Raw genomic sequence first — 22,963 nt, 5'->3', positions numbered from 1 at the left:
TCTGGGGGCTGGGGGTCAGGTTCTGGCAAATGCAGAGAGAAAGTGAGAGAGAAGCAGGCTGCAAGAGACCCAGAATTTGAGGGACAGAGACAGAGAGGGCCTTACACAGAGACCAAGGCCCTTAGAGACATGGATGTGCCTCTGGGTGTGGAGGATGTGGGGCTCGTGTCTTGCCTCCCTGTCATTCCATGGAGGCCTTTTATCCCTGTTCTGGGCAACTGGCCCTGCCCCCCGCCCTTCTCCTGCCTTTTTTTTTTATAGCCCAGGTCCCATTCCAGGGCTCCCTGGTCCTATCTCCTCCCTCCCCTCTCTGGCCAGAGAAGCAGCGCCACATTAATGAGAACCCGCCCAGTGAAGGTGTTTAATTTGGGAGGAACCCAGGGAGGGGGGACCCCAGGGCAGGGTGGACAGGGTGGGGGGCTCAGGGGAAGGTGCTGGGAGGGGTGGGGGGGCAGAGACACAGAGAAGGCTGGGAAATGAAAGAGAAGTCACTATGAAGGTGGAAGCTGGAGATAGGGTCAGAGAAACACAGGCCAGAGAGACAAGAGTCAGAGACAGAGAGACCAGGGAAAGATGGGGAAGGGGAAGGAAGACGAATGTGGACACAGGGACAGAGGAGCCAGATGGGGAAAGACCAGGGAACTGGGGAAGCCCAGAGACAGAGATTTCTGGAGAGGGCAGAGTAGGAAAGCCAAGCGTGTGGGGGGAACGGAGGGAAGAGGCAGGGGTGGGGGGGCGGACAGGGAAGGTACAGAGGAAGCGCTGATACACTGGAGAGGAGGAAGAGGCAGGACAAGGCAGAGGAGGGGGAGACAGAGGGAGCGACGGGTACACAGGTGATGGGGACGCAGACAGAGGAGACAGGGAGGCAGGGGGTGGGGCTGGGAACTGGCAGGAGACAGCAGGGGCGGGAGGCACCTGGGACTGTCTTGTCCCCTAGGCTTTCTCACTTTGTGGTTTTCACAGTCCTGGGAGTTTGGGGAGCGGGGGCCCCAGCAGGGAGAAGGAGGGTCAGTGCAGAACTGGGGCCCCCCACCTGGGGCTGTGCAGAGGGCAGGAGCAGAGTGGGGGACAGAGACAGAGATGGAGACCCAGAAAGAGGGAGAGACAGCGGGGAGGCGGGGAGGGGCTCCAGCGGCCGAGGAGGGTCCCCTCCTAACTTGGGGCAGAGCCCACTGCCCTCAGCACCTCCCCAGCCTCTTAAATGCCCTAATGACTGCAATTTGTCCCTGGGGCTGAGCAGGTCACGGTGACTCAGGAGGCAGCCTCTGCACTCTCCCTCCCCCAACACCCCAGCACCACCCCCCACCCCCTACCCAGGCTGGCTCCCAAGCCACTTTCCTCCCTGTTTGCCCGGGCTGCTGCTTAGCCCTGTCTCTGTACCTGGGGGGTCACTCTGCGCGTCTGAATCCACACGCCGACCTCCCCGCGTGCACTTCTGTTTCCTGTGATCCCGCTCTGAGGGGCTGGCAAACCAGAAGGGCGGGATGCTGAACAGAAGGAAAGACACCCCCCCCCCCGGGAGGGCACAGGGGTTAGGGAGGGGGCTGCTGTGCATCTGGGGGCCCTTGTGGTGACACAGATCTACAGACGAGGTGACATTTCATAGAAACCTCTGTGCACAGGCGCCTGGGGGGCTCAGTCGCTTAAGCGTCAGATGCTGATCCCAGGACCGCGGGGAGCCTGCTTCTCCTTCTCCCTCTGCCTGCCACTCCCCCTGCTTGTGCTCTCTGTCTCTCTGTCAAATAAATAAATAAAAATCTTTAAAAAAAAAAAAAAAGAAACAACTGTGCACACACGCACAAGGGCAAACATGCACAGAGACACGGAACTAGGCTTATGGTCTAGCTAATGGCCCTCGGGGATTTCCTGGGGCTGATACAGCCCTCAGGTATTTATCTGTGACAGCATCGCCACCAGGGGAAGCTGAGGGAAGGAGCCCGCAGGACTCTGTACTATTGGACCAATTTCTTAGAGTCCATAAATATTTCCTTTTTTCCCCCCATAATTTATTTCAAAATAAATAAGCAACAAAACAATTTCCTGGTCAAGGCAAGCCTGTCCCCTCCATCTGAGCGTAAACCTTCATGTGATGGACTCACGGGGACCCTCCGCTGAGCTGGAAGACTCTGGTAAGCGTGCAGTCTCCCCCCACACTCCCCACAAAGAAGGCCCTGAGGGGTGCCTGGGTGGCTCAGTCAGCTGGGCTTGATCCTGGGGTCCTGGGATTGAGCCCGCTTCAGGCTGCCTGCTCAGTGGGGAGTCTGCTTCTCCCTCCCCCTCTCCCCTCCCCCTGCTTGTGCTCTCTCTCTCCCAAATAAATACAATCTTTTAAAAAATAAAAAAGCATAAAAAGAAGGCTCTGCTTAAGCAGAAGGCTTCAGTGAACCCTAGGGAGCCCTAGCAAAAGGCTGGCCATGCTCCAGAAATATGCTCCCTTCACCTCCTTCTCGCTCCCCAGCCCCGCCCCCAACCCCTGCATGCTCCCACCAGGTTACTCAGAGCCTTCCCGCCAGAATCTAAAACCTGGGCCACCTGCTCACCACTGCACCCATCACCTTAGCAGTGTTGTTTGCCCTGACACGGGTGGACAGAAAATATTTAATGAATGAATGAACGAATGAATGAACAGATGGCCAGAGTCCTTGCTTTCAAGGAGCTCACGGTCTGGTGGGAAAGGCCAGTGGGGCAATAGGAAACTCAATCCGGGGTGATATGCCCTCTGACAGGGAATGTGGAAGGGCCTGATGGAACCCCAGGAGTGGGGAAGGGTTCCCGAAGGGTGGGCTGTCTAAGCTGGGGCCTGCAGGGGATGAGTAGGAATTCACCAGCGGGGTGGAGGGAGTGTAAGGGGTGGGGGGGAAGAGGTGAGGGGCTTGAGTAGAGACCTTCAGACAGGAGGATGGTGACAGAGTTCAGAGGACTGGAGGGAGAAGTGGCAGGGAAAAGCAGAAGCCCAAGGGTGAGTCTGAGCAGGGTGGAGAAGAGCCGTTAGGGTCCTCAGTGGAGACCTGGGTCTGGAGCTTAGGAAAGCTGCTGGTTAGAGACAGAGGTGGGGCGTTATTAGCACAAGTGGTATGGAAGCCTGAGCGCCTGGAGCCCGCACGGGGAGACGACATCTAATGAGAGGACCGGGGACATCTGCCTGGGACCCTAAGGAAGACCCCGGTTTAGGCGGCAGGGGCCTGAAAAGAAGCAAGGGGAGAACTAGAGGGAAGACCGGGAAAGGGTGGTGTTGGGGAAGTTGAGATAACTTTTTAGGAAGGAAGAGACACGAGGGTGGGACACAGCTGGGCAGCCACTGGGAAAACGGAGAGGGGAGACTGGAAGGTTTTGGTGGCTGGTGGGACCGGAAGCAGGGGAGGAGGTGGTGGGTGAAGACCGCTCTTACACGTGGCAGGGGCGAGAGGTGTGCGACCAGCAAAGGTTGGTGAGGAGAGAGGGAAGGACAAAAACAGCTCCCATTTACTGGGGGCTTGGCACAGCCAGGCATGGTGCTGTGTTCTTTTTATTTTGTGCTTTAATGTTCAAAACTTAAAAAAAAATTTTGATTTGCACGGTGCCTGGCTGGTTCAGTCAGTGGGGCCTGCAACTCTGGATCTCAGGCTAGTGAGTTTGAGCTCCATGTTGGGTGTAGAGATAACTTAAAAATAAAATTGAAAAAATAAAAAAAAAATCGAGGGACGCTTGGGTGGCTCAGTTGGTTAAGCTGCCAGCTCTTGATTTTGGCTCAGGTCATGATCTCGGGGTCCTGGGAGGAGCCCCACGGTAGGCTCTGTGCTCAACAGGGAGACTGCCTGAGGATTCGCCCTCTCCCTCTGCCCCTCCTCCTGCTCTCTCTCTAAAATAACTCTCTCTCTCTCAAATAAATAAATAAATCTTTAAAATAAATAAAATTTAAAAAGTTGATTTGCTTTTTTATTGTGGTAAAATATACAGAACATAAAATTCACCACTAAAATCATTTTTAAGCAGACAGTTCAGTGGCCTGAAGTACATTTGTGTGGTCGTGCAGCCATGGCCGCCATCCATCTCCGAAAGGCTTCCATCTTCCCCAGCCGGAGCTCTGTCCCTGTTCAACACTTTCTCCCCGTCCCCTCACCCCAGCCCCTGCTCACCTCCATCTGCTTTCCGTTCACAGAAGTGAAATCACAATGTGACTGGCTTATGTCCCTGAGCACAATGTCCTCAAAGTTCACGTTGTAGCGTGTGTCAGAATTTCCTTCCTTTCTAAGGTGGAATCATCTTTCATTGCGCATTTTGTTTGACCAAGGAAGTTCCTCGTGTGGGTTAGCTTCTTTCCTCTCTCCCTCTCCCTCCTGCTTTCCTTCACTCTCCCTCCTTCCGTTCAACAACTCAGAGCACCCACTATGCGTGAGTCACAGTTCTAAGCACTGAGGATAGAGACATGAACAAAACAGACAGAAATCCCTGCCCTGCTGAAGCTTACATTCTGGAAGTGGAAGCAATCAAGAGAAAGTTAAATAAGTATAACACATAATATAACAATTTATCGGTGCTTTGAAAAATAATAAGAAAGTAGGGAGTGGAGTAGGGTCAGGGAAGGCCCAACTGAGGTGACCTTTGGGCAAAGACCTAAAGGTAGTCGGGGATCTCTGGGGGAATACTATCCCAGACAGAAGGAGCAACAGTGCAAAGGCCCTGGGGTGTGTCTGGGGACCAGTGAGGAGGCCAGCCTGCCTGGAGCAGAATGAGTCATGGAGAGTGTGGACCCTATGGGATAGGTACTATCTTGTCCCCATTTTATAGACTGAGAAACTGAGTCAGAGGGGAACTGGCTGGTCCAAGGTCACTGAGCTGGTCAGCGCAAGAGGAAGTGCACAAACTCCAGGACTATAGGAATCTCTGCTCCACTACCAGAATCTTCTGTTGTCCTCCAAGGCGATTTGAGGGTCAATTCCATTTATACACTGATTGAGGTGTCCAACCCCGGTTTAGTGCATTTTTCATCAGACTCACCGAACCCTTCCCGTGGTTTCGTGAGAAAGACGCTCTTATTATCTTCAATGTACAGGCGAGGAAGAGAAGTCGCCCGCCCAAGTTTACACAACGCGGAGTGGTGGCACCAAGGTTCCATGATTTGAACCCAGGCGGAGAGCTCTTAACAACCGCAGGGAGCAAGATGCCCAAGAACAAAGGGGCCGATGGTGCAACCGCCAGAGTGGTGGGATTAACTCCCGACAGGAGGAAGGACGCCTCTTCCATTGTTCCAGGAAGGAAGAAGGAAAGGGCGGGTGAGGTTTCGGGTGGGGTGTGGGTCCTGTGGCAGGAAGAGGAGGGAGGGCCCTTGGGTTGGCTTCTGTTTCCTCTGGGGAGATCGATGCCAGCTCACCTCAAGGGGCACCGGGGCGGATGGGGTGGGGGAGGTGAGGGTGGCGGACAAGGTGCCCAGGTGAAGTTGGCGATCAAAAATTTAAAGGGCATCATTGGAGCAGTCGGACGATTTTGTTTTGTTTTTCTCCAGCAAAGAGCAGGCACGTGTAGGGCTGGGCCATGGTGGGAGCGATGCTAAGACAAGGGGGTTAAGGACTCTGGGGGGCGGGGAAAGGGGTGGACTATGGGGTGTAGGAAGTGCAGACAGAAGGGGCTTGGTTGGAGGCTGCATGAGGGGGTCAGGTTGCCTCTGAGTGGAAGAACAGGTGTGGCAGGGCCACCCGCAGCTCTAGAAGCATGGGAGGCTGTGGTCAGGGAGTGGGATGTGGGGTTTGCGGCTTCAGAGGTGGAGTAGTTCTGGATGGAGATAGGGGCCAGGGTGCTACCGTGGGAATGGGGGACAGGGGAGGCGGTCTCAGACCACAGGGAGACTGGAGGACTGCAAACCCAGGGGGTCCTCTCTCTTCAACGCCCCTGAGTCCTTGTTGCCAGGGAAAGCCTGTCTCTGTTTTCACTTACAAAAAATATCAGGCAGGTTGCCAAAGACCTCGTACACATCATCACGTTGAATCCCCACAGCAGCTTTACGAGGCTTAGAGACTCTTACTGGCATCACGTCACAGGGGAGGGAACGGGGTCTCAGATAAAAGGCACTCGTCCAAGTGGCATAGCCAGGATTGGAACCTGGGTCATCCAGCTGTTAGACGCCATGCCACTTTGCCTTCAAATCTGTTCTAACCTGGGTCATCCAGCTGTTAGACGCCATGCCACTTTGCCTTCAAATCTGTTCATAAGCCATTGCGGGCAGGGAGGCCTGTGCTGGGTCCCCAGCCCCTGGGACAGCCCAGCAAGCGATGAATGCTTGTGGGATGAGCACATGGACCCTCCCCTCTGCCTTGTTGGGCCCCTGACCAGCTCTTGGTTGGCAATTTTTCTAGTACTTCCATGTGCCACATCGCTCTTAATCCCCCCATTGGCCTTGCGTGGTGCACACGTAATCGCTCCCATTCTGTAGATGGAGAAAAGCCAGAGAAATGAGGTAAGTTGCCCAACATTGCACGGTGAGCAAGTGCTGTAGCTGGGATTCAATCCTCAGCCTGTCTGGCTCGACGCCCCTCTGCTGCTGATCTCATGTGTCTCTGATTACCCAAACTTTCTGGGTAATCTCTCAGATGTCTCTGACTCAGCACCTGTGTCTGCTACGTGCCAGGCAGCCTCTGCATGCACACCTGGGTGCCCCCGATACCAGGTCAACAGGCAGCAAACATTTTTGCCCCACCTCCCTCCGTCTCTATTATCTCCCACTTATTTCTGTTTAAAAAGTGGGAAAAGATGGGGCCACCCCCAAGATCCCCCTGGTCGTCCCCTTGTTAGTAAATGACACCATCCTTTTTCCTGTTGGCTCGTGTCAAAAGCTGGGAGTGGTCCTTGATTCCTCCCTCACTCCCACCTCCCACTTTGGCAATTCCTGTCACCTTAGCGCCAAAATAGTCGCGGAATCCACACACTTCCCTCCTCTCTTAACAAGTCACATTTATCTCTCCCCTGGACAGGTGCAGTAGCATCCGAACTAATCTCACTGCTTCCACATTTGACCCGTTCCCACCTTCCCCCACCCATGCCAAGTCCAAGTCCAGCAGCCAACGTGTCCCTAAAATATAAAACAGTATCATGATTCCCCGCTGCAAATAGAATAAAACCCAAATTGGGGCGCCTGGGTGGCACAGCGGTTAAGCGCCTGCCTTCGGCTCAGGGCGTGATCCCAGCGTTACTGGATCGAGCCCCACATCAGGCTCCTCCGCTATGAGCCTGCTTCTTCCTCTCCCGCTCCCCCTGCTTGTGTTCCCTCTCTCTCTGGCTGTCTCTATCTCTGTCAAATAAATAAAGAAAATCTTTAAAAAAAGAATAAAACCCAAATGCCTCCAAGGCATTCTGTCCGGCTTATGTCCATCCCTCCTACCTCATCACTCCATCATGTGCTGTGCCTCAGCTCCTCTGGACTTCTTTGATTTTTCTCAGCATGGTAGCTGCCTTCCCAATTTAGGGTCTTTGTCTTTGCTGTTCCCTTTGCCTGGGACACCTTTCCTGCCACTATGCCTATGATCACCTTGTCTGGAGCAGACATTCCTCTCTAGTTTCTATCCCAGCCCCTTGTTGGTTTCCTTTTTATGCCTTATTTCAAACTATAATTGCTTTATGTGTTTGCGTCCTTGTTTATTGTCTTTTTTTTTTCCTCTATGGCATTTATCACCATCAGATGTCCTCATGTTTTATTTACTTGCTTTATTGTGGATTCTGTCTCCCATAACTTGAGTGTCATCTCTGACAGGGCAGGGGGTTTTGCCTTCCTTATCTGATCTGTGCCCTGGCACATAGTAGGTACACAGTAAATGTTTGTAGAATGAAGTAACATCTCTCTCACTTGGACTGAGGCTTCATGAGGGCCGGGACCTTGTCTTGCAGGTTCACTGCGGGATCCCCTGAGACTAGTCTACTACCCGGCATGCGGCGAGGCTCTGTATAAACAGGCTGAAGGAGTGAAATTATCTCAAAGCCTTCTTCTCTCCAGAATCTCTGCTTCTTTCCAGAAATCTGCTTCCCTCCAGAATCTCTGTACCCAATGCTTCTACCTCTTCAGACCTGACACTAATCTCCAATTACCCAGCCTTGGGAGAGCACACACAGGGGGAAGATGGGAAAGCCTATCTTTCTGAGACTGGGCTTCAAATCCCTAAGGGGAAGAAAGCTTCTGACTCTGGGGGATGAGGTTTCTGCATCATCAGCCTTGATCCTTTCACAGATCCACTGCCATACTCAACAAGAATTATGGATCCCTTGTGTTTATGTAGGGGCTACAGTTTACCAAGGCCAAAGACCACAGCAAAAGTCCTCCTCCATGATGACTAGGGCTCCTGTCTCAGCAACACCCCTGCTCTGCCCTCCACACTTACTGTGGCTTTCTCCCTCAGCAAAGGACTGTCCCGTGTTTACTACGGCCATCTGCCTAAGTGGTAAACATCTTTATTTCTGTTCGGTCTGTTTAGGACGGACTTCTCTTGTACTGGGGTTCATGTGGGAGCTCTTATGCTTACAAAACGCACCCTAGAGTTTAGTAGGACTTCCAGCCCTTGGTGAGTGCTTCTTAAATAGCCCTCATATCCGGTTCCACCATCCCATTCCCTTGCTGCTGCTCTGTTTTGGCTTCTCCCTGCAGACTTCTTGGACATGGCCCCAGAAGGAGCTTTCTGATACCCAGAGCTAGTCCTGTCTTCTCTGAACCCTTCCTAGCGCCCCCATTAGCCCCAGCAGACAGCCCTCAGGATGCGGCGGCTTTTCAGTCTTCTCAGGGGCCCAGCCACCTGGGCTAACTCCTCCCTAGCCATCCTGCCCTGGGAGCTGCCATTCCACCCAGGTTCCGGGTGCTTCCTGACCTGCAGACCTCTGCACCTGCTGTTCTTTCAGCCTCGTCTCCCTCCCACCGCTTTCTTGTGCTCAATCTTTCTTTCTTTTCTTTTCTTTTTTTTTTAAAAGATTTTATTTATTTGAGAGAGAGCGAGAAGGAGCAGGGGGAGGGGCAGAGGGGGAAGCAGACTCCCCGCTGAGCAGGGAGCCCAATGTGGGACTCAATCCCAGGACCCTGGGATCCTACCTGAGTCAAAGGCAGACACTTAACCGACTGAGCCACCCAGGCGCCCCATCTCGTGCTCATTCTTACTCACCTTTGGAGCCTGGTTGAAACACTACCTCCTTCGTAAGGCATTCTATGATGCCCCATGTGAGCCGGGCACCCCACCTCTGGGCTCCCCTGTGTCCTTGCTAACTCCCCACTGTGGCACGTATCCCTGTCCATACCTGCCTTCCCCACCAGAAGGGGAGCCCATTGAGGGCAGGGACTGGGGCTGACTCAGCTGTTTCCCCAAGGCTCCGCACAGGGCCTGGCTCCTGGGAGGCACCAGTAAATGTTTGCTGCGTGAATAAAGGGATGATCCTTATCACTCCTCTGCTCAGAACTCTCTGACTTCCGTCTCAAAACTGAAACTGAGCCTACACCATCTGGTCCCTCTTAGGTCTCTCCTACTCTCCCCCCTCCACCACTGTCCTGCCTCAGTTTGCACTCTCTGTTCCTCTGCCGGCAACGCTCTTCCCACNNNNAATCTGCAGAGCTCGCTGCCTCCCTTGGACAGGTCTTTGCTCAATTCTATCTACCCCACTGTTTTGTGTGTGTCCCAGCCGATCGATAACCAGTGTTGTGTCCGGCCCGGCCCTTGTGGTTCTCATGATTGCAAGATGCCCTCAAAAGTAACCAGGAAACTTAAAAAAATATAAAGTTTTTTTTTTTTTTTTAATTGGGGGCCATACAGAGAGGTCACAGTGGAGGGTGGGTGCACGGGTCTCTGGGGTTCTGCCTTTATGGGGGTCCAGGGGGGTACCTAGGGTTCCACGGGCTCACTCTTTGTGAATTTAAAACAAGAGTGGGGATTGAAAGTGTGGGAAGAGGAAAAACAATCTGCAGGGTGATTTTGACTTACGGAAATCCATTAAGATCTCTGAAACAAAGGAGCCTGGGGGGGGGGGAAGGCGGCCTCGCTTGTATCTAGTCGTGTGGCTGGCAATCTGTTTACCAGATAGCCATCTTTGAAGTGGGTGCCTTGGCAAGCAAAGCTCAAATCAGGCGCTTGCATTACAAAAAAGAGAAAACCCAACTGTCAGGGCTTACACGACACCTCCTTAAATGTTGGCCTGTTTCCATCCCCTGATTTATTACCACGTGACATACTGTATATTCCACTTATTTTTCTCCTTTCCTTTTTGGCCTCTCCCATTCGGGCGGGTGTGTGTTCACTGCTGTCACCCATGAAGTGCTCAGTGAATATTTGCGGAATGAATGAATGCCTGAACACACAGGTCTTGAGGTCAAGGATGGTTTCCAATGGGGCCTTCATCTTTCTGCCAGACTGCGCCGCTCGCCCTTGGTGCCTGGCTCGGACCAGGAAGACCAGGGAGGAGGTGACAGCAGGGAGCGGAGCTCCCACCCAGGCAGCAGAGAGACCTTGGTCAACCGTGGCCACCCGATGCACAGGTGTGGGTACAGTGACCTCTTGTGGCCAAAGCCTAGGACAGCATCTTCCCAGTTCCCCCGTGGGGCCCTCAGGTCCCCTGTGAGGTCTGAACAGCGGTTGCATCGGAAAGGAGATGGGCTGTTAAGTATAATATACATACTGTATTTCAAAGGCTTAGTACAAAAAAAAAAGACCGTAAAATATCACATAGTTTTAAAATAACATGTTAAAATTGTAATGTCTGGGATATTTAGGTCAAATATATTTATTTGGGTCAAATAAAATACATTATTAAAAGTTCACTTGTTCCCCCTCCTTTAAAATATATGGCTCTTAGAAAACTTAAAATTACACATATGACTCACATTATATTTCAATAGGGTAGTGCTGAACCCCAGGCGGAATCTAACCACCCACCCACCGCCTGGTGTGGAGGGACAAACTCCAGCTAGGTGACCTCAGTCCAGTGACCGAGCCTCAGGCTACAGCCAGTGAGACCGCGGTGTGGATGAAATCAGACGGAGCAGAATCCGCGGTAGGTACAGCACTCAAAGAGAAGCATCCCGATTACCGTAAATGAGAGAGCCCATCGAGTGAAGCTGTTTTGCTTATCCCACTACCGGCAAACATGACACATAGTAGGTCCTAAAGAAGCGTTAGGGCTCTCCTGCGCATGCCCAGAACCTGGCAGCGTACTAGGCAAGCAGCCCAATACTACCGGCTCTGGCAGGGAAAGTTGCTCAGTTCTCTTTCTTCCAGAACAAGAGTTCTGGTCTCCAGCCCCTCCTTCCTCAGATCCTGGAGTCCTGGCCCCAGTTCCTCCTTCTCCAGCCCCCCAACCCTCCTCCCTCAGACCCAAGGATTCCAGCCCCCAGCCCCTCCTCCCTCAGACCCAGGGATCCCGGCCTCAGCTTCTGCGGGGTCACCGGTAACCGGTCCCGTCCGTCCCCCTCCCAACCTCACACTGAAGCCCGGGCGGAGGAGGTTTATCCACAGCGCTCCTTACAGGCCGCTCCGCAGTGCCCGGCGGCGGGGTCCGGCGCAGACCCGGGGTCGCTGGCTGGCGGGGGCGGCCCCTCCTCGTCGCGGCCCCCGCGGCCCTTGCCGATGGCCAGGCGGGGCCGGCCGCGCTGCAGGCCGTTCAGGAGGGCGCAGGCCTGGCACAGCGCGCGGCTGGCCAGCGCCCCGCAGCGGGAGCAGGCGCCGGGGGGCGGGGGCCGCGCGGCCGGGGCCAGGGCCAGGCGCTCGGCCGAGTGCACCAGGTCCAGCGCCGCCGACGGCCGCGCCGCCTCCAGGAGCTTGAGCAGGTGGCGCGCGTGGCCGCGGAAGGCCTCGGGCGCGTAGACGCACTCCTCCGAGAAGTAGTCGAGGCGGCGGAAGTGCGCGTACAGCACCACCTCCTTCTGCGAGGCCAGCTGCAGGGGCCGGCAGCGCGGCAGTGCGCCCCCCTCGCCCCGCGAGCCCAGGCCCCCGCCCCGCGCCAGCCGGCCCGCGTCGCCCCGCAGGAAGTTCATGAGCACGGTCTCCGCCATGTCGTCGGCGTTGTGGCCTGGGGGACAGAGGGGCAGCAGGTGAGGTGGGCGCGCCACCTTAGGGCAGCCGGGACCCAGCAAGACCGGGAGCGAGAGTGGCACGCCGCGTGCGACCCGGCCACGGAGAGCCCACCCCCAGGACCCAGAGAGAGACGGGGAGGGGATGTGCAAAGTGGCAGAGTGGGTGACCAGGCGTTGGAGACCCCTCAACCCCCAGACCTGCGGGTCAACCAGGACCCAGAGGGTGCGGAGGGGGTGCGGAGAACAGCAGGGAGGGCCAGACAGGGCCGTGAGGACCCCCAGGCACAACGGGACAGCCAGGTGGAGGCTAGAGGTGGTCACAGTGAGAAACTAGAGGGTAACACACACAGGCTCCCGGGGAGCCACTCGGGTGGCCTCGTTTGCCACCCACTTATCAACAACCAGGCCCTGCACTAGTTGCCTTTTCACGACGGTAGTTAAAGTGTTTAGCGCTACAAATATTATCTCAGTCTCAGAAGTGGGCCTCCCACTGCAGAGAAAGCTACTGCAGTTGGCTTCTGATGGATGCTACCACTTCCCTCGCCTCCTTGTGCGAAGGGAGACACAAAGAATGTCATTTTTTAAAATGCAGGGAACCACAGCCCCCGGAGAGTACCCCCACCCCTCTCGGTGCCGGCCCCTCGGCTGCAGGCCCTGCGCTCACCCGTCACGATGTGCGTGGCTCCCACGAGGCGCGCCCCTTCCTCCAGCGCGCGGCGCCGCAGCACCCCGCAGAAGGTGCAGCAGGCACGGCTGCGGCCGGTGCCGGCAGTGCTGCGGGCCACGGCGTCCATCGTCCAGCCCCCGAAGAGGTCTGCGTAGGCCACAATGGTGAGTGGGAGGTCCCAGCGCGCCGCCTGCCGCCTCACGGCCGCCAGAGCTGCGTCCCGGTAGCCCCCGATGCCCTCGTCCACGGCCACCAGGCGCAGCGAGACGCCCAGGCGCGGCGCGAGCTCGCGCAGCACGTGCGCCAGCACCGTGGAGTCCTTGCCGCCGGAGGCGCCCACGGCCACCACGGCGCCGGGCGGCAGCAGGCGGCCCGCCAGCACCGTGTGCAGCACCTCGGCCTCGAAGGCGGTGCAGAAGCAGGCCCCGCACAGCGCTTGGCCGGAGCGCGGGCGGCGGAGGGCAGCGCGCGCCGCGTGGCAGGAGGCGCACTGCGGAGCGGGCATCGCGAGTTCCGGGCGGGCTGGGAGGAGTCGGCTTCTCCTGCACCGGGAGAGAGGGGAGGCAGGTTACTTGCGGATTCTGGTTTGCGGGGTTGTTGCCTCCGGGGACGCTGCCAGCTAGCTCCCCTGCCCAAATTCATCCAGGGCCAGGCCTGTGCAGTAGAATAGGCTTTTTCTGGGCGTTCTGGCTTCAGGAGGCTTCTCGTAATGCACCCCATTGTGCACCAAGTAGAGAAGGAGCCTAAGAGTTGGTATGGGGATGGTGGGAAAGACAAGCAAGTTACGCTCAGAATTAGGTTGTGTCCTGTTTGGGGGGATGGGGACAGCCCATTAAGAAGCCGTTTCACAGTCTTCAGGGAGGCCGGTCCCTGGTACAGCACGAAACAGAGGGACAGGGTGGAGACCTTTGACCTGGACCTCCAGGGGTGTTTAGAGAGCCTGGAAAAGGGTTAGCAACTCAGGACAGAGGAGGGCAAGGGGAATGCAGCTCTGTTCGGGGTAAGGGGGAGAAACGGGAGAGACCAACCAGATTTCACTTTGGGGGGGGGGGGGGGATACTGTCTCCAGGAGTGAGCCCTGATGGCATCGTCTGGAGGGCAGGGTGATCACCAACTCCAGGGAGACACAGACGCAGCGTGGGTCGCGTCTCCAAGGACACCAACCAGGGCTGCTTCTGCTTCCCAGGCAGGGTGGATGGGCCTCCAGGATTGGACTCCATTCTGCTCTGGTATCAGAATCTCCCACAAGTTTCTATGGACTTACAAAACATGGATTGGCCCATCCTTGACCCCTTTCTGTCCCCCTCCTCCTACCTGGTTCCTCCCCAGCAGAAACTCCAATTCTCCAGCCACACCCTCCTTGGTGCCACATGCCTGGTAAACCCATAAAAATCCGCCAGGCTCCATACCCCCTCTCCAGGCCGCCACTGCCTCCAGCCTGGCCTAGTGCAGGAGCCTCTGAGCAGCTCACCCTGCTTCTAGCATTTGCCACAATGCGTGGAGTCACCTTATGTGACTTTGTTTACTGTCTGTGACTTCCTGAGGCAGGGCCCGTGCCATTCAAATGTCTAAGAGGCATCTCAAAACCCAGACTCCGGATTCTTCTTCCCACACCTGCTTCTCCTGCAGGGAAGAGCAGCTCCGTCCTTTCAGCTGCTCAGGCCAAAAGCCTGGGGGGCCAGGACCCCGGCCTGCTCCTGCTTCACCACTCTTCTCACTCTCCCCATGGGTGACTCCAAATTCCAATGTCGGGTCACAGCCGCTCCTCCACATGTCCCACGGAGGACACCCCAGAGACGTCCTCAGACCCCAAGCCCCAAATGCCCAAATAGAAGATAGCAGATCCTGTCGGACTATAGTTTCTACGCAGACTCAGAAGCCAATACTCCTCACCATCTGCACGGCCGCCAGCCTAGTCTGAGCCACCGTCTCTTCCCACTTTAGGAAAAGCCAGGGGCCTCTGAGGCACTCTGTGATCTGGCTCCTTTTTCTCTGACCTTGTCTCCCCGTCTCCTCCATCATGCCGGTCTGTACTGTCAAACACTCCGGGACACACACCTAGTGCAAGGTGTTCGCACTGGCTCTTCCCTCCGCTCAGCTACTCTTCCCTGTACTGGGCCGGCAAGCAGCCCCGAGGAGCCATCAGCCGTGACCATCAGCTGCCTCTGTCACATTTGAGCAACAGCCCCTTGAAATGTTTTCTCTTTTGACTTTATCCTCCCTCCGCTCTCATGCTTTGTCTCCCGCAGGGTCTCTAGTCTCTTTTGGAGAGTTTCCTTCATGGTCCTCAGGTCCTGCCCAGCCCGTTCTCCTTGTGGGTGACTCTGACTTGTGATGTCCAGCCGGCTGAGCCTGCAAATGCCCCACTGAGGATCCTGGCTAGGCCTTCTCTCAGCTCCCGAGCACCCACACTGGCCAGCCTCCAATCCCCCCTTCCCCCAGGTAGAAACCTGTTCTTGCCCAGCTGTCTCCTGAGGGCACCACCACCTTCTGCCCACCTCCTCCACAGGACAGGACATGAAGTCACCCTGGATTCATCCCTCCTTTTGCCCTAAATCTACAGTCACCCAGTTCTGGGGGCCGGCCTCTTGAAGGAGGAAGACCCTGGCAGTGTTGAGTCTGTCCGGGTTGTCAGAGACTCATAGGCCAGGATATGGAGTTTGAATTTTATTCAGAGAGGGTTTTGAGCAGGAAAGGGATATGATCTGACTTATGCTTTAAAAGGATCCTATTGACTGCTGTGCGGGGAGCATATTTGAGGGGGTAAGCGCAGAGGCAGGGAGGCCAGGGAGGAGGCTATGGCAATAACCAGTGAGAGTTGCAAGTGGCCTGGGTGGGGGTGGTGGCAGTGGAGGTGGGAAGGAAGGGTGGGACTCTGGACCTGTTTTGGAGGTAGAGTCCATAGGACTTGCACAAGACTTGGATTGCGGTGGAGGCTCAGCTGATGAGAAAAGACGAATGGAGACTGATTGGAGGTTTTGGGCAGAGCCCCCAGGAGGATGATGGGGCCATTTCGTCAGGAGGGCCACCAGGAATTCCATTTGGACATACCAGGTTTGAAGTGCCTGCTAAGCACCTTCCTGTGGAAGACTGTAGGGATCCAGCGTGGGTCAGGTACCCGCTCCAGGCTCACAGAGCCGCTAGTATGCCTCCACCCCCGCCTGACCACGACTCGACCTGTCAGTAGCAGACCTGTCCCGTTCGGGGTACTAAAGGCAGGGACTGGGTCTCCCCCCAGCTTCACATAGGCCTTGGCACAGTGCCAGTGCTCAGTAAATAACTGTAGAATTGGGCATAATAAATGCCCCCAGAAGAAGAGACCCGGGCCCCAGGGATGCCTCCGGATTGCAGCCTTGTCAGAGGGACGATAGTGTGTGACATCCTTCTATCAGAACAGAGGTTCGAGGACACACTAGTGGCCTCCTGGATGTACCCGATGCTGTGGGGGTGGGCAGGGAGACGGTGGAATCCCCACCTGGGGAAACGGGTGGCTGGGCAAGAGACAAGATGGCCCACAGTGTCCAACGTGGGGATCCTGGCCAGAAAGCCTCTGGGACACAGACGTTAGGGAATCACGGGCGCTGGTGTCACCACTCCCCGAGCCTCTCAACTTCACATGGCATCGCAATTAAGAGCAGGGGCCCATGGGCCCATCCGCGTCCAGAGGAACTACTCACCTAGACAGAACGCGGTACTAAGACGTCCAAACGGCCCCACACGCGGAAGTCTGGCACGGAAGTGGCTCCGGAGACTACGACTCCCACAGGGCTTTGGGGGCTGTCTTGCCTACTGCTCCCAGAACCCCATGCGGCGCCTCCGAAGCACCTGAGGCTACTGGGCCTGCTAAGCCTACAACTCCCAAGAACCCTTGCGGCCCCTTCTGTCGCTTGCTAACGAGTACTGCCCGGTTTCCTTTATGCGCCTGCGCACCGGCTTGGGAAAGAGGCAGAGCCGCGAGATTATTTTTGGATTTTTTTTGCTCCCCCCCCTCCCCGTGGCAGTGCGCTGTCGCCGTCACCGTGCAGTACACTTAAAAGGCGAAGCAGCTGTATTCGGATTATCTGCTTTTGCGGGATTATTATAGGCTTTATTATTTTTTTTAAAGATTTTATTTGTCAGAGAGAGCACGAGCAGGGGCCGTGGCAGGCAGAGGGAGAGGGAGAAGAACGCTCCCCGCTGAGCAAGGAGTCAGAGCGGGATTCGATCCCACGAACCTGGGATCATGAGCCAAAGTCAGATGTTTAACCGCCTGAGCCACGCTGTGCTCCTTATTATAGGCTTTATTTTTATTTATTATTATAGGCTTTAAAAGCTATTGTAGAGTGGAGTGGCAGGAAGGACTTGAAGGTGGGAGAGCAGTGGTTGCTCGCCAGTATGAAAGAAGGACGTAGCGCATGAGGATGTCGAATGGGGAGACGGAGCAGTGTGTGTGAGCCGAGGTCTGTGCGTGCTTCAGCTGTTAGTGCTTTGGTGGTGGTGGTGGTGTGTTGGGGCGGGGGGGGAATGGGGGGGGGAGTTCTCTGGACATGGCTCCTGACTCTGGATAGTGGGTGAGTTTGAGGTTCCAGCCAGTGAACCGGATAGTACACACTTCGTTTCACGAGGAGGTGGAGCTGGAGCGCGGAGAGCAGGTAAGAAAGGACTTGGCTGGACCAGGAGACCCCAGAGACCCTGACTTCCGAGACCTCCTGGACCCCAGAAATTCAGTAGTCCCTAGGGCCAGGGTCATGGAGACTCAGAGTTCCAGTAACCCAGGGGCCTGGAGACCCTGATCCTCTAGACTATTACTGAGAAATTACGCTCTAAAAAATATACCCAACAAAAATACATATTCATATCAAAGACATGTTTGTAGCAGCGCTCCTCCTCATAGTTCCAGACCTGAAATAACCCAAATGTTCCTCTAATGTAGGAGGTTTGTGTAATGTATGGCATAGGCACACAAAGAAATTCTTTCAGCAGCAAGAATAACTGAATTGCTGTTATGTGTGTGGGTGACTCTCACAATAAAATGTTAAGCACAAGAAGCCAGACACTGGAAGATCCCAACGACATAAAAGTCAAAAACAGAGGAAACTGATCAGTGATGGTAGAAGCCACTATAGTGGTTACTTTTCTGGGGGGAGGGGGAGTAACTAGGACTGGGTGCCGTGAGGCTTCTTGATTTAGGTGGTTGCGCCAGGAATGTCATCATCATATGAAAATTTATCAAGCTTATCTTTATAATCTGAACTGTTTCCTCTATGTATGTTCTGCTTCAATATCTTTTGCTTTAGAACAGCATAAGGGGAGGGGCACCTGGGTGGCTCCGTGGGTTACGCCTAGGACTCTTGATTTCAGCTCAGGTCACGATCTCATGGGTCCCTGGGATCGAGCCCCATGTTGGCCTCCATGGTCAGCAGGGAGTCTTCTTGAAAGAGTCTCACCCTCTCTCTAAAAATAAATAAATCTTTTTTTTTAAAGTAACTATGTAAGGGGATATTTCACTCAAATAAATGATAAGACTTTAAATGCAGACATATAAAAATTATAAGAAAAATATAATTTACTGAAACGGTCTCAGGAAGAAATGAAAACCTCAAATAGCCATGTATCCATAAAGGAATTGATTCAGTAGGAAACATCTTTTTCCGGGGCGGGGGGGAGGGGTTCACTGGCAGGTTCTGAATGTGCAAGGCAGAAGTAATACCAATTTTTCATGAATCTGTCCAATATGAAAGACACGTCAGCCAGGATGACTTTTGGAAGTCTTTTGCTTTCTCCAGGCTTCATTAAGTCCTGCAGAGTAGGGAAGTGATACTGGCTGGTCTCCGACAAGCTCTCCATCTCTGGCAACTGCGGGTCTGAAGTTGCACTAACACATACAATTACGATCCTTTTCATACCCACTGGCTTCTTCTTGTGGTTCATTTTTGGGTTTTTTGGGTTTTTTTTTTTTTTAATCATTCTTGCTATACCAAGAGACCTTGGTGACCAGACTGTCCCAGGACAGTGCCTGGCATTTATGGTTCGAGAGATGTCTCTGCTGCTGGTAGGGCCGCTATAGTCCATGCTGTGGAAAGGTGAGTGGACCAGGAGCCAGAGGAGTCTAGGGCAGGGAGTGAGGGTGGAGCCTGAGTCTCTCTCTCTCCAGGGGCTTTGGTGCAGGGTCCAGAATATGACTTTGAAGTGCAGAAATTGGGGACATGGATCTCCATCCCCCCAGTTACTTGGGTCAGGACTCCTTGACTTACTCCACGTGCCTTCTTTTCTTCCCTCCCCCCCCATCCCTGCTCCCCAACCCCGAGTCGGTGAGTCCTGTAAGCTTCATCTCCTGAAAATGTCCCAAATTGCTCCTTTCCTCATCCTCTCTGTTCCATCCCCTCCCCTTCACCCGTATGGCCTTGACCATTGCTCCTTCCTTGTCCCCAGCCTCCTGGTCTCCAGTAGCTTCGCTCAAGTCTGTGTCCCACATAGCGCAGGCCCAGAAAGAGCCCACCCTACCCCTTCCCTGCTCAGAGCCCTTGAGTGGCTCCCCTACATCTCGGGTTAAGTTGCTCAGCACATCAGGTGCAGAAACTTCCCTGCCCTCCCTAGCAGGCTCCAGAGATATTTGCCGTTCCTTTCATCTACAAGGCTCAGTGCCTTTGCTTGTCACTCTTCCAACGGCGGAGCCTTCCTCCACATGTTAATATGACCAGTGCTCCTCCTCCTTCCAGTCTCAGCTCAGCCTCTTTCCCTCCAGGGTCTTTCAGCCACTCTAGACTCCTGGATTTGTGTATCTATGAGCATAGGTCACACAGTTAGGCATCCTCTGCGTCTGAGTGGGAGGAAGGAGAGACAGACCTCTCAGCTCCACCATCCCTGTCTTCTCCCCAATGGATCCTGGTCTGTGTGGCCGATAGTAACTTCCTCCCTTGCTGAGCTGGTCCTGGGAGGGAAAAGCCCTGAGGCCGTCCCAGCCCTCAGGGGTCCTGGAGCTGCCCCATGCAGGGGTGGAAGATGAAGGGGAATTCACCTGCCAGGCTCAGCACCCGCTGGGCTCCCAGCACGTTTCCTTCAGCCTCTCTGTGCAGAGTGAGTTGTACACAGGTTCTGGGGGTGGACTGCCTAGTCCGGGGTTTGGGGTGTGGAAGGGACTGGGCTCTGGGGACAGAACTTCCTCCCCTGTGCCCCCTTCCGCAGGAAGCCCCTCTGCCTGCAACTGTGTGACTGAGAAGCAGGAGGGCTCCTGGCCTCTAATCCTCACCCTGATCCGAGGGGCCCTCATGGGGGCTGGCTTCCTCCTCACCTATGGCCTCGGCTGGGTCTACTACAGCCGGTGAGCGGGCCTGTCCCTCTGCAGGGAAGGCTGGTGACGGGTCTGAGTTCCGGGGGGGCTGAGCGGTCCCACCCTGCCTGGAGTTAGAACTGGAGCGGCGGCGGCTCTCTGATCGGAGACCCGTGTTGGTTCCGCAGGTGCGGAGGCCTCCAGGGAGCGAGGCTGAGAGTCCTGACCGAGCCTCCCTCCTCCTCAACACGGGACTGAGGTGTGGACCTGGAGCCCAGGGGGACAGGTAAGCGACGTCATGGCCAGCTTCCTCCTGGAAACACTTGGCCCACACGCCCTGTGACTGTTCCTTTGTGTCTATCTGCCCCACTCCCCATCTACGCACCTCCTGTCCCATCCCTGTTCCCTCCTGTCCCAGTCTCAGTCCTCTGTTGGAGGGACTAGCCTTTGGGGCCTTGTCTTCCCACCACTCAAGAGTTCCCTTGTTAACACTATACAGTTTTTTTTTTTTAAGATTTTATTTATTTATTTGACAGAGACAGAGACAGCCAGCGAGAGAGGGAACACAAGCAGGGGGAGTGGGAGAGGAAGAAGCAGGCTTATAGCAGAGGAGCCTGATGTGGGGCTCGATCCCATAACACCGGGATCACGCCCTGAGCCGAAGGCAGACGCTTAACCACTGTGCCACCCAGGCGCCCCAATACTATACAGTTTTTAACTCAAAATTTGGTTCCTATTTTATACCAGATTTGTTACCTTCCCCCCTAAATTTGTACTTTTAATGCTCTGCATTCCACAAGCATTTATGTATCACCCACTGTGGGAACAGAAAGCCCAACATTCTCAGAGGTTACAACTGTGAATGACGGCCGTGCTGTGTTATGTGACAGGAATCCTTATCAACAGCAGTACCAGATAATCAGTGGCCCCAAACTGTCAGCTCCACTCCAGCTGCCCCTCCACCCCAACCGCCCCAGGGCAGCAGGAGAGAACACCTGAAAACGCAAATCCGACCATTTCACTCCCTGACTCTCTAGCTTTAGACCCTTCCATGGCTTCTCTTTCTCATGAAAATAATGAGAAAGTAGGAAATATGGCCCATGAGATGGGGCTTAGTCTGTGTGTCCCCCTTTTGACTGTATTAGGCAGGGTTCTCCAGAGAAACAGAACCAAACAGAGATTTACTATGAAGGACTAACACAATTATGGAGGCTGAGAGGTCCCACAATCTGCCACCTGAAAGCTGGGGACCCAGGAAAGCCTGGGGATGTAATTCCAGTCTGAGTCCCAAGGCCTGAGAAGCAGGGGAGCTGATGCTGCAAATCCCAGTCCAAGAGCAGGAGAAGACCGATGTCGCAGCTCACAGGCAGGCCGGAAGGGAATGAGTAAGCTCTTCTTCTGCTTTTTGTTCTTTGCAGGCCTCCAGTAGGTCGGATGATGCCTACTGGCTTCGGAGAGGGTAGTCTACTGAGTCCACTGATTCAAATGCTGATCTCATGTGGAAATACCCTCACAGACACACCCAGAAATAATGTTTAATCCGGGCATCCTGTGCCCATTCAAGTTGACACATAAAATTGATCATCACACTGGCCTAGGAAACCAATGTTCAGCATATACATACATACAGACAGACAGACAGACACACACACACAGCCGGGCATTGGTCATTCTGAGTACTGAGGTGGTGGGCCATATCCTATCCTTTGCTCAGAGAAGATGGGGTCCTGTGAATAGGCAAATGGCCCTAGTGGTCAGGTCAAAAATATCCTGGGACAATGTCTTAGTAGGTGAGAAATGCTAGGGACACTGTTTTCCTGGATCATTTGTGTGTCACTGTAAACCTCTCTCTGGGCCACCTGTGCCCACCTGCATCACCCATCCAGGTACCGGGCCTCCATGGTCCTTGCCCCCAGCAATTCAGCCAGGTTTCCCCAACACGCTGTCTGCCTCTCAGCAGTTGAGCACTGTTATGTCACACTGACAACGTGAGCCCCCGGAGCAGCCACAGGCTGTGAGAGCTGCAGTAACACCTACCTCTCCACTGACCTCGGAGCCTCGTGGTCGCTGCTCCCGCTTCTCCCTTCTCTTGTGGCCAGCTTTCACCTGGAAGCAACTACCGTCGCTCTCTTTTTCGCTGCCTGACCACCGCCATCATGGGTCGCATGCAGGCTCCCAGGCAGGGCCCGTCCCAGTGGGCCCTGCCTCGCTCCCACCACAGCGTCCCCACCTGGCTGAAGTTGACGTCTGATGACGCGAAAGGAGCAGATCTACAAATTGGCCAAGGAGGGCCTGACTCCCTCACAAGTCGGCGTGATACTGAGTGACGCCCATGGTGTTGCCCAAGTACGTTTTGTGACAGGCAATAAAATCTTGACAATTCTTAAGTCCAAAGGACTTGCTCCTAATCTTCCCGAGGATCTCTACCATTTGATTACGAAAGCTGTTGCTGTTCAAAAGCATCTTGAGAGGAACAGAAAGCATGAGGATGCGAAATTCGGACTTATTCTGATCGAGAGCCCTATTCACTGGTTGGCTCAATATTATGAGACCAAACGAGTCCTTCCCTCCCCCTCCCCCGCTGCCCACCAATTGGAAATACGAGTCATTCACAGCCTCTCCTCTGATTGCATACATTTGACTATGTACTCAAGCAATAAAACCATTGTCTAACTAGAAACAACAACAACAACAACAACCTGGAAGCAAGCAGGGAGGGGATTTCTTGGAAATGTAGTCTTCAGACCAAATGAAGGCCTCAGACCACCATTTAAGAGCCATCCTTGAAATGCAGTATGTAGAAAAATTCATCAGGCCAGTAAACCTCCCGTTACCTTTTCCCTATTAGCTCTGAATTGTGCGGGCTACTGATTCGGTTATCTGTTGCTGCATGTCAAACTACCCTATGACCTGGTAGCCTGAACTTCTATCCTATTTCACGATGCTGGTGCTATAAATTGGGCAGACTCCAGCTGGGCAGTTGCACTCCTAGCTTGCTTTTGGCGCTTTCAGGTGGCCATGTTGAGGTTGAGATGGTGGC

At 54.6% G+C, this 22,963-nt stretch overlaps 1 protein-coding gene and 1 pseudogene across 1 annotated transcript; one reads left to right on the top strand and one right to left on the bottom strand.

Annotated features, from left to right (window-relative positions):
* Positions 1–9,717: 9,717 nt before the first annotated feature.
* On the bottom strand, positions 9,718–16,549 carry LOC121103342 (cytoplasmic tRNA 2-thiolation protein 1). Its single transcript, XM_040632975.1, has 3 exons — positions 16,352–16,549; positions 12,672–13,216; positions 9,718–12,003 (listed from the first exon to the last, which is right to left on the bottom strand). The coding sequence occupies exons 2-3, from the start codon at positions 13,177–13,179 to the stop codon at positions 11,441–11,443; spliced, it is 1,071 nt and encodes a 356-aa protein (XP_040488909.1). The 5' UTR covers positions 13,180–13,216; positions 16,352–16,549; the 3' UTR covers positions 9,718–11,440.
* Positions 16,550–16,615: 66 nt separating this feature from the next.
* LOC103657292 lies at positions 16,616–22,606 on the top strand (annotated as a pseudogene).
* The last annotated feature ends 357 nt before the right edge of the window (positions 22,607–22,963 follow it).

This window comes from Ursus maritimus, unplaced genomic scaffold (genome assembly GCF_017311325.1).
Source record: "Ursus maritimus isolate PB19 unplaced genomic scaffold, ASM1731132v1 scaffold_19, whole genome shotgun sequence".
NCBI lineage: Eukaryota > Metazoa > Chordata > Mammalia > Carnivora > Ursidae > Ursus > Ursus maritimus.
This window is presented reverse-complemented; position numbering and strand designations above follow the sequence as displayed.

What these genes read in the sequence shown, in the direction of transcription:
- LOC121103342 (XM_040632975.1), bottom strand. Translation starts at nt 13,179, where the DNA reads ATGCCCGCTCCGCAGTGCGCCTCCTGCCACGCGGCGCGCGCTGCCCTC. An exon ending in AGCCACGCACATCGTGACGG is followed by an intron (nt 12,004 to 12,671) that starts GTGAGCGCAGGG and finishes TCTGTCCCCCAG; the next exon opens with GCCACAACGCCGACGACATG.